At 49.2% G+C, this 10700-nt stretch overlaps 1 protein-coding gene across 1 annotated transcript; it reads right to left on the bottom strand.

Annotated features, from left to right (window-relative positions):
- Window positions 1–370: 370 nt before the first annotated feature.
- Window positions 371–9990, bottom strand: C1RL (complement C1r subcomponent like). Its single transcript, XM_055566093.1, has 6 exons — window positions 9897–9990; window positions 9101–9394; window positions 5074–5249; window positions 3416–3541; window positions 3206–3280; window positions 371–1582 (listed from the first exon to the last, which is right to left on the bottom strand). Coding segments are annotated over exons 1-6 (1446 nt in total). The 5' UTR covers window positions 9899–9990; the 3' UTR covers window positions 371–809.
- Window positions 9991–10700: the final 710 nt, after the last annotated feature.

Below are 10700 nucleotides of genomic sequence, written 5' to 3' on the forward strand. Positions count from 1 at the left end.
AGCACTGGGAATGCCTACAGGAACGTCCACCCAGGGCTGGGCTCACCAAGGACTCTGCAGTAGCGGGGCCAGCAGGAAGGTGTGAGCACCTGTTGTGATCTTCACCAAGGGAGTGCCTGAAAGGATGTGGGGACTAGGGAGTGGGCGATACAGCAGGTCTTTAGGACACCTAGAGGTGTTGAGGTGTGCTGAAAAGCACATGTCTTCACTGTCCTGTATCAGCTGTGGGGTTTGCAAAAGTCCCTTATCTCCCTGAGCTTCAGTTTCCTTTGTGGTAAAGCAGCGGATAATAATTCAACCTTTGCAAAGCTGGTGTGAGGAGTCAATGAAGTAACATGGGAAACGCCTGGTTATTTATTTATTTATTTTTTTTTCTGATTTAAAACAACAAAAAGAGCTATGACTCCAAATGCAGCCATGGGTTGTGCTTGGTGAAGCCAAGAGTTTGAGTATTTGAAGGTGGACTACAGGGGCTTTGGAATGTTCCAGAAATGAAATGAATTGTGACTACTCCTTCACGGCACTTGAACAGGGGGATGAGAAGGTGACTGTCTCTTAAGAGAGTACAGAAGAAGCTGCGTCCACAGGAGATGGAGTTCAGAGCAGAGATTAATGGGGCTTCCCGGGTGTGGCACAAGCCCCCTAGGAAGATGGAGGGTGAGGAGGAGGGGCTGTGGGAGGCAAGGATTTCTCTGGCTCTGTGGCCTAATTAGGTCTCCCTGCCTCCACCGGCCCAGGCCCAGGGCTCAGTCCTGAACCCAGCCCTCTCCCTGGGCTCTACAGTGGGCGCCCAGCTCAGCCCCTCGGGGTCAGTCCTTCTCACCCATCACTCCCCGGATCCAGTCCACATAGTCGAGCACTTTGGTGTAGAAGCCGTACCCCTCGCCACACCCAACGCCCCAGGACACGATGCCCGTGGCCACCCAGCGCCGGGTGCGATTGTCCCACACCACGAAGGCGCCGCCACTGTCCCCCTGGCAGACACTCTGCGGCCGCGTCTGGTCCCCGGCGCAGAACATGCCATCGGTGAATGCCTCGGGCCTCTGCCTCTCCCGGAGCCAGGCCTCGCAGGCTGCCCTCGGGGCCACGGGCAGCCGCGAGTACTTGAGCTTGGTGCTCAGCCAACCCATCTCCACGCCGAAGCCGCTGACGTAGCCCCACCGGCCGGGCCGGTACAGGGCCTCGCGGTCCGGCAGGCAGACTGGGAGGAGGTGGGGGCCCAGGGGGACGCTGCGCTCCAGCTCCAGGAGCGCGATGTCTCCGTGGAAGTCATGGGGCTCCTCCTGATGGTAGTCTGGGTGCACGACCACGCGGCGCACGGGGTGGCGGCCCAGCTCCAACATCTGGTCTGTGTCCGTGTGGCCCAGGAACACCTGGGCGCTCCGGTTCCTCCCGGGCAAGACGCTGTCCTTGGGGTAGATGGTGTGGGCTGCGGTGAGAACCCAGCGGTCGCCCAGCAGGGCCCCGCCGCCCCTGCCATAGATGCTGGTGAGGGCCTGCCAGGGGAAGCTGCCCAGCTCAGCTCTGGAGGCGCCAAGGGACTCCCAGGTCTGGGAGATGGGGACCACCGGCCGTCCACAGACTGAGAGGGAGGAGGGGTAAAGTCAGCGCTGTATCAAGAGATGCTTATTGAAAACCTGCTTCTGCAACTTCCTCTTCCTCCTCAGGCATTTTTAAAGCTGCTTTTTAATTTTCATCTTTATTTATTTACTTATTTGGCTTCACCATGCAGGCATGTAGGATCTTTGTTCCCTGACCAGGGATCGAACCCGTGCTCTGTGTAGTGGAAGTGCAGATTCTTAACCAGTTGCACCCCTTTTTTCCTAAGCCACTTTTTTAGACTTCCTGCCACCTTCTTTGAACAATATTGTGCAGCAAGGAGCATTTGTCTGTGGTGTCTCCTGTCTATTTGTGTGTCATTTCTGTATTTTTGACATCTCCCCCTCCCAGAGCACGAGGTCAGGCTGCCCCTAGAGCTTTCTGTGGCTCTGGAGTAAAACCTGACAAAGGTACTAAGATTAGGTTAGAAAGGCAATGTTTGACTGAGTTTCAAAAATGGTGGATCTGAGGGAATTCCCTGGTGGTCCACTGGTTAGGCCTCTGTGCTTTCATTGCCATGGCAATTCCATTCGGTCCCTGGTCATTGAACTAAGATCCCACAAGCTGAATGAGTCAAAAAATTAAAAACAAAACCAAATAGAAGACCAGCCAACAATGCTAGATCTGAACCGTCCTCTATTGCTGGTAGGAATGTAAAATGGTTCAACTGCTGTGGGAAACTGTGTGGCCATTCCTCGAAAAGGCAAGCACAGAGTTAGTGTGTGAGCCCGCAATGCCACTCCTAGGTCTATACCCAAGAGAACTAAAGGTGTTCTCGCTGTGGCAATACCCATAAAAGGCAGAAAAGTGTGAATGACCCAAATGTCAACCCGCCGCTGAATGGATAAACAAAGTGGTTTGTCTGCACAGTGGAATTCTATTCAGCCATGAGGAGGAACGGGATACTGACACGTGCTGCAGTGTGGGTGAACCTGGAAAGCATCACACTAACTGAGAGAAGCCAGGCACAAAAGCCATTATAGGATTCCCTTGAGATGCCATGTCCAGAACAGGCAAGTCCACAGAGATAGAAAGTGGTTAGTGGTTGCCAGAGGACTGGGAGAAGGTAGAGTTGGAGTCTCTTTTGGGGATGATGGAAATGTTCTAGAATAAGTGCTAATGGTTGCACAAATCGTGAACATGCTAAAATGACTGAATTGTGTACTTTAGTGATTTTTATGTTATATGAACTTTACATTACACACACACAAAATGCTTTAAAACAATGCTAGGCTTTCAGGCACTATAGCATCAAGGTAGGGAGATATTTGGGGGAAGAGAGCCTGTCTGTATATCCTTAAAGCAGACCATGTCAATAGAGGGTTTTCTCTTATTTCAGCTCATCTGTTTCTCTTCCTCTTTCATTTTCCATCTGATTAGCTTATTTATGGCTTTTCCTTTCTGGGTTATCCCTTGACCCTCAAGAAGAAGGGATGAGCTCCTTGCTTCTCCTTTTCTGGGCCTTCTTGGTTTCCCTTTCCTTCCTCACTTTCTGCCTTTCCTTCCCCCTTTCTATTCTAAGGCTGTCTGGCACCCACAGGCCCATTCGCAGCTGAGGCCCTTCTGAGAAGTGGCTGTCTTCATGGCACCGCAGGTGCTCACTCACCAGGCACACAGCGGGCAGCCTCCTCCCTTTTCTGGGTCTGCTTCCAGGGCACCTGGGCAGTGCAGGTGAGTGTCTCTGAGGAGTGAAACGAGGGAGGCAGAGAATAGGCTCAGAGCTGGGAGGTAGGGGCTGAAAGAGGCCTCAGGTCTCTCGGGGGTGGGAGGGGAGTAAGACAGGTAGGAGCTGAATCCTCAGCAGATGGGGACTCACCTGAGGGCTTGGCCTCGTAATAGGGCTCCTGGCAGCAGCTCTGGATCTCAGTGGGGTTGTCTCCAGGTGTGGGGATGGCCTTGGGGCCCCCAGTGGCCTGGTTGATGGGCTGAGTATAATTCACAGCTATAGGAAAACAGCAGTCATTAGTACGGAGAACAGAATTGCAAACTGGCAACCCAGGGATTGAATCTAGTCTGTGGCCATATTTAGTTTGACCTGCACAGTCTTTTGGAAATTTTTATTTTTTTATTTATTTGGCATTGCATCACAGCTCGGAGGATCTTAGTTCCCTGACCTGGGATTAAACCCAGGTCCTCAACAGTGAAGGCATCAAGTCCTAACCACTGGATCACAGGGAATTCCCAGCACAGTCTTTTCTTTTTTTAAACATTTGAATTATTTGAATTGTTTTTCACCAATCAGATTGTTAATGCTAAAAAGTTTGAAAATAACTGTGAAATTAGGGAAGGGGAAACAGACATTTTTCATATGTGGTTAGTGGGAGTGTAAATTAGTAAAACTTTTGTAGGGAAATTTAGCAATATCAAAATTAAAATTGCATACATTTTTCAATTTTTTATTTCTAGGAATTTATCCTCATGCATGTGCTCAATAATGTATATAAGAAGATATTCAGAGCAGTACTGTTTGTAGGATCTATTAAATATACTATGATGTATCAATAAAGGAATATTGTATGGTCTTTATAAAGAATCAGGCAATGCTAATTGCCTACACCCTGGCGGTGCAGTGGTTCGGACTCAGCACTTTCACTGCCAGGGCCTGAGTTTGATCTCTGGTCAGGGAGCTAAGATCCCGCAAGCTACAAGTTATGGCATATATATATATATATATATATATATGTTTAATTGAATGAAAAAGGGCAAATTTAAAACATCGTGACTAGTATGCAACACACACACCACAGTATTTGTATTCGAGGAGCCTAGAATGCCTTTGGAAGAATACCCAGGAAACAGAACAGGGTCATTTTTGGGCAAGGGAGCCAGGGACTAAGGGCCAGAGATCAGAGGACGATTATTTTTATTGAAAATTTTACTCACGGGCATGTCTTATCTTTCAAAAAGCCTGAGGTTACCATTTGTAAATCTAGAATTTCACTTAAAAATCTGGATTTTTAGCTTCTGTTAAAATATGAGATGATATTCCAGCACTGGGCCTGGCAATCTGCAGGGAAACAATGGAGCTGAGCTGGTGCCCCAGGTACCAGGCTACTCACCAGAGGGCAGGCTGGGCAGCAAGGGGCTAAGCCCCAGTGTCCCAAACCCCCAGTCTCAGCTTCCACTGGTCACTTCAAGATACCAGGGAGGGCTTCCCTAGTGTCCCAGTGGTTAAGAATCTGCCTTACAATGTAGGCAACATGAGTTTGATCCCTGGTTGAGGAAGATCCCACATACCACGGAGCAACTAAGCCAATGCACCACAACTATTAAGCCCATGTTCCACAATAAGAGAAGCCACCGCAGCAAGAAGCCCGAGCACCGCAACTAGAGAGTAGCCCCCCTCACTGCAACTAAAGAAAGCTGGCATGCATCGGTGAAGGCCCAGCACAGCTAAAAAAAAAAAAAAAAAAGATACCGGGGCCAGGGCTGTGGGCAGGGACTTCCCTCCCTGCACCCTGGGGGCACCCTCACCCACGGCTTGGTAGAGAGCCAGGAAGCCCTTGTGGAGGCCTGGGGTCTTGTCTTCAGAGGCTGGTGCACTGAAGGTCAGCCGCAAACTGTTCCCTGAGGACACAAACTCCCTCTGACCCGGGGGCCTGCCCAGCAGGGAGCCCTGTTGCCCGCAGAACTGGCCGAGATCCATCCCACTGGCTGTGATCTGCAAGGGGAGGGGGTAGGCAGGTGTGGGGTAAACCTGACCACCCATGGTCATAGGGTCATGTCAGAGTGTGAACCCCAGCCCCACTTTGAAGGTTCTGTGCACTGTTGGGGTTTGGAAGCTGTATCACCTCCTGGAAACTTCCTTAACTCAGTTCCTGTTCCATTTCTGATTCCCAAGTTTCTTCAACCCATGATCAGATACCTAGCCGATTTCTTTAGCCTGCCATAATTACATCATACAGCCCACCTTATTTCAAGAATTGAAATGGAAACTTAATAACTGAATTGTACAATGTTATGGATGGAAGTTCATAACATTGTACCAGAGGCTGTGATCAAAATCATTCCCAAGAAAAAGAAATGCAAAAAGGCAAAATGGTTGTCTGAGGAGGCCTTACAAATAGCTGAGAAAAGAAGAGAAGCGAAAGGCAAAAGAGAAAAGGAAAGATATACCCATCTGAGTGCAGAATTTCAAAGAATAGCAAGGAGAGATAAGACAGCCTTCCTATGTGAAGAATGCAAAGAAATAGAGGAAAACAATAGAATGGGAAAGACTAGAAATCTCTTCAAGAAAATTAGAGATACCAAGGGAATATTTCATAAAAAGATGGGCACAATCAAGGACAGAAATGGTATGGACCTAACTGAAGCAGAAGATATTAAGATGAGGTGGAAAGAATGCACAGAAGAAATATACAAAAAAGATCTTCATGACCCAGATAACCATGATGGTGTGATTGCTCATCTAGAGCCAGACATCCTGGAATGTGAAGTCAAGTAGGCCTTAGGAATCATCACTATGAACAAAGCTAGTGGAAGTGATGGACTTCCAGTTGAGCTATTTCAAATTCTGAAAGATGATGCTGTGAAAGTGCTGCACTCAATATGCTAGCAAATTTGGAAAACTCAGCAGTGGCCACAGGACTGGAAAAGGTCAGTTTTCATTCCAATCCCAAAGAAAGGCAATGCCAAAGAATGCTCAAACTACCGCACAATTGCACTCATCTCACACACTAGTAAAGTAATCCAAGCCAGGCTTCAGCAGTATATGAACCGTGAACTTCCAAATGTTCAAGCTGGTTTTAGAAAAGGCAGAAGAACCAGAATTTGCTGGATCATCGAAAAAGCAAGAGAGTTCCAGAAAACATCTATTTCTGCTTTATTGACTATGCCAAAGCCTTTGACTGTGTGGATCACAATAAACTGTGGAAAATTCTGAAAGAGATGGGAATACCAGACCACCTGACCTGCCTCTTGAGAAATCTGTATGCAGGTCAGGAAGCAACAGTTAGAACTGGACATGGAACAACAGACTGGTTCCAAATAGGAAAAGGAGTACGCCAAGGCTGTATATTATCACCCTGCTTATTTAACTTCTATGCAGAGTACATCATGAGAAACACTGGACTGGAAGAAGCACAAGCTGGAACCAAGATTGCTGGGAGAAATATCAATAACCTCAGATATGCAGATGACACCACCCTTATGGCAGAAAGTGAAGAGGGACTAAAAAGCCTCTTGATGAAAGTGAAAGAGGAGAGTGAAAAAGTTGGCTTAAAGCTCAACATTCAGAAAACGAAGATCATGGCATCTGGTCCCATCACTTCGTGGCAAATAGATGTGGAAACAGTGTCAGACTTTATCTTTTTGGGCTCCAAAATCACTGCAGATGGTGATTGCAGCCATGAAATTAAAAGATGCTTACTTCTTGGAAGGAAAGACTTTATCTTTTTGGGCTCCAAAATCACTGCAGATGGTGACTGCAGCCATGAAATTAAAAGACACTTACTCCTTGGAAGGAAACCTTGATAGCATATTGAAAAGCAGAGATATTACCTTGCCAACAAAGGTCCATCTAGTCAAGGCTATGGTTTTTCCAGTAGTCATGTATGGATGTGAGAGTTGGATTGCGAAGAAAGCTGAGCGCCGAAGAATTGATGCTTTTGAACTGTGGTGTTGGAGAAGACTCTTGAGAGTCCCTTGGATTGCAAGGAGATCCAACCAGTCCATCATAAAGGAGATCAGTCCTGGGATTTCTTTGGAAGGAATGATGCTAAATCTGAAACTCCAATACTTTGGCCACCTCATACGAAGAGTTGACTCATTGGAAAAGACCCTGATGCTGGGAGGGATTGGGGGCAGGGGAAGAAGGGGATTACAGAGGATGAAATGGCTGGATGGCATCACCAACTCAATGGACATGAGTTTGAGTGAACTCTGGGAGTTGGTGATGGACAGGGAGGCCTGGTGTGCTGTGATTCATGGGGTCACAAAGAGTCGGACATGACTGAGTGACTGAACTGAACTGAGGCATCAACAGAATGTGAACTGAGAACTTCCAGCTGTTCAAGGTGGAGTTAGAAAAGGCAGAGGAACCAGATATCAAATTGCCAACATCTGTTGGATCATAGAAAAAGTAAAAGAATTCCAGAAAACCATCTACTTCTTCTTTATTGACTATACCAAAGTCTTTGACTCTGTGGATCACAACAAACTCTGGAACATTCTTAAAGCAATGGGAATACCAGACCACCTTACCTGCCTCCTGAGAAACCTGTATGGAGGTCAAGAAGGAACAGTTAGAACTGGACATGGAACAACAGACTGGTTCCAAACTGGGAAAGGAGTAAGTCAAGGCTGTATATTGTCACCCTGCTTATTTAACTTCTAAGAGTACATCATGTGAAATGCCGGGCTGGATGAAGCACAAGCTGGAATCAAGATTGCCAGGAGAAATATCAATAACCTCAGATATGCAGATGACACCACCCTTATGGCAGAAAGCGAAAAGGAACAAAGAAGAACCTCTTTATGAAAGTGAAAGAGGAGAGTGAAAAATCTGGCTTAAAACTCAACATTTAAAAAACTAAGATCATGGCATCCGGTCCCACCACTTCATGGCAAATAGATGGAGAAACAATGGAAACAGTGACAGATTTTATTTTTTTGGGCTCCAAAATCACTGCAGATGGTAACTACAGGCATGAAATTAAAAGACACTTGCTCCTTGGAAGAAAAGCTATGACCAACCTAGACAGCATATTAAAAAGCTGAGACATTATCTTGCCAACAAAGATCTGTCTAGTCAAAGCTATGATTTTTTCCAGTAGTCATGTGTGGATGTGAGAGTCAGACCGTAAAGAAAGGCTGAGCACCGAAGAATTGATGCTTTTGAACTGTGTTGTTGGAGAAGACTCTTGAGAGTCCCTTGGACTGAAAGGAGATCAAACCAGTCAATCCTAAATGAAATCAAACCTGAATATTCATTGGAAGGACTGATGATGAAGCTCCAATATTTTGGCCACCTGATGTGAAGAACTGACTCATTGGATAAGATGCTGATGCTGGGAAAGGTTGAAGGCAGGAGAAGAAGGGGACAATAGAGGATGAGATGGTTGGAAGGGATCACTGACTCAATGGACATGAGTTTGAGAAAGCTGAGGGAGTTGGTGATGGACAGGGAGGCCTGGCGTGCTGCAGTCCATGGGGTCGCAGAGTCCGATGCGACTGAGCAATTTAACTGAACTAAACATCCAGTTCCTGAGCCCGACAGGGCAGGCACACAACATGCTTGATGATGCACTTTTAATGACTGATGTGTGACTTCTTGCTTTTGACTCTAGGGATTTGCAGTGTTTGTGTGTCCCTTGGTGAGGCTTCCTGACCTGTGGCCTTCTCTCTCATTGGTGGGGCCCAGATGGCAGGGTGCACAGGTAAGCATGGGCCCTCAGCTGGGAGACCCGGCCTCCCGGGTGAGCCTCGAGTTTCAGGCCCTGGCCCCCTCCCACTGCCCTGGGCCTCCAGCAGGGGCCCTCCCCATGTGGAGTCCCTCCAGAACCCCACCCAGCTCACTGTGACGGAGTCCCGCTCACAGTACGGGGATGGCTCCAGGTCAAAGTCCTGGAACAGGAGCCTCACAGCATAGCCGTCTGGAGCCTCGATGTCCGTGGAGCTCTCCTGGCCTTTGACGTACGGCTCCGGGTACCCAGGGGACGTCAGCTTCTGGGGCAGCCACTGGGCCAGGAGCACCACGGACCCCTGCGTGGGGAAAGCCTGGAGGACGCCCCAGAGGAGGAACCACCACCTGGGAGTGGGCCAGGGCAGATGTGGCTGCGTGCCTGTGACCTGCGGCCTGTGGAGACATGAGGGGGCAGGCGGTGCTAAGAGCTGAGAGGCCTGGGCACCTCTGTCCACACTCTTACAGCTCTTCCTGCCCCAATTCCTTCAGCCCCTGGTCGGCCTGTGCTTGGACTGTGGGTTTTCTACTACTGCCTACCTCCCTGGAGAGGCCCATCCAAGCAGGGGCTGCTTTCTGTCTGCTTCAGCCAACCCCAGCCCACCCTGGCGTCTGATGAGCCTGGAGGTTACAAATGAGAGACATTTAAATATGATAGTGTCCTGGCTGGAGCTTTAGCCAGCACACCCCAGGGCAGGTTGCTGGAGGCTATATGGGTGTGTGTGTGTGAGCATGCACATCTGTCCCGCGGTGCCTTTCCCATGTCCCCAAACTTCTCTCAGCCTCTCTGGCCTCCAATCTCCTCAGCCTCTCCAGCCTCCCCAGCCTCTCCAGCCTCCTCAGCCTCTCCAGCCTCCTCAGCCTCCCCAGTCTCTCCAGCCCCTCCAGGCACACTCACATGTTGCCTGGGCAGCGGGTGGAGTGAGGCTTCCCCAGAGACAGTTCCCGCAACTTTGAGACCAGGAACCCGACATCTGAGCCCTGAGAGGTCTTGGCCCGAGCCAGGGAACAGGAAGTGGGGCTTGAGAAGGCCCTGTGGGGGAGGAGGGAGAAGTTACTGGAAATGAGTTGAGTAATTCTCCTCAGTTCCCTTTTCTCTAGTTCTCTGGGTTGAGCGCCACCTTCCGTCTGATTCAAGAATAGCTCACCTACCCCAAAGCAGAGGAAAAACAGCTCCACAAACCGCCCTGGCCCGGAGAGGCCATCAGGGGTGGGTGGGTGCACTCACTCTTGTTTTTTTCGCACTGTTTAATTTTTACCGTGTGCGTGTCTCACACTCGGTAGGATGGCTCCTTCTGAGTTAGCCTTTCGCCTTTAAGCAGCAAGACTTCTCCCTCCCTGACCTCCTGCTCATTCTGTAACCAGCCAGTCTCTTGTACACATTGAACTTTGTGACCACCCTACCTCCCGCCTCCCCAAACATGTCTGGGGGTGCGCACTGAGGCAGTCCTTGAATCCCGCCCACAGGCCCCTGACACTGCTTGTCCAGCAGGCTCAGGCTGACGCAGGGCACGGTCAGTTTCAGGCCAAAGTTTCTGAAGGGAGGTGGGGGCCGGGGTGGCAGGGGGCGTGTCTGTGGACAAAGGGCTGCCCTGTCTGAACGCCCAGGGCGTGCCATAAAGCTGATTCCTGGTAGGTCACCGCGCAGGGATTCTTCCTGTTAATTCAAGTACCTGCAGGCTCCAAAGCTCTTAAAAACTTT

This window comes from Bubalus kerabau, chromosome 1 (assembly GCF_029407905.1).
Source record: "Bubalus kerabau isolate K-KA32 ecotype Philippines breed swamp buffalo chromosome 1, PCC_UOA_SB_1v2, whole genome shotgun sequence".
Taxonomy (NCBI): Eukaryota; Metazoa; Chordata; class Mammalia; order Artiodactyla; family Bovidae; genus Bubalus; species Bubalus kerabau.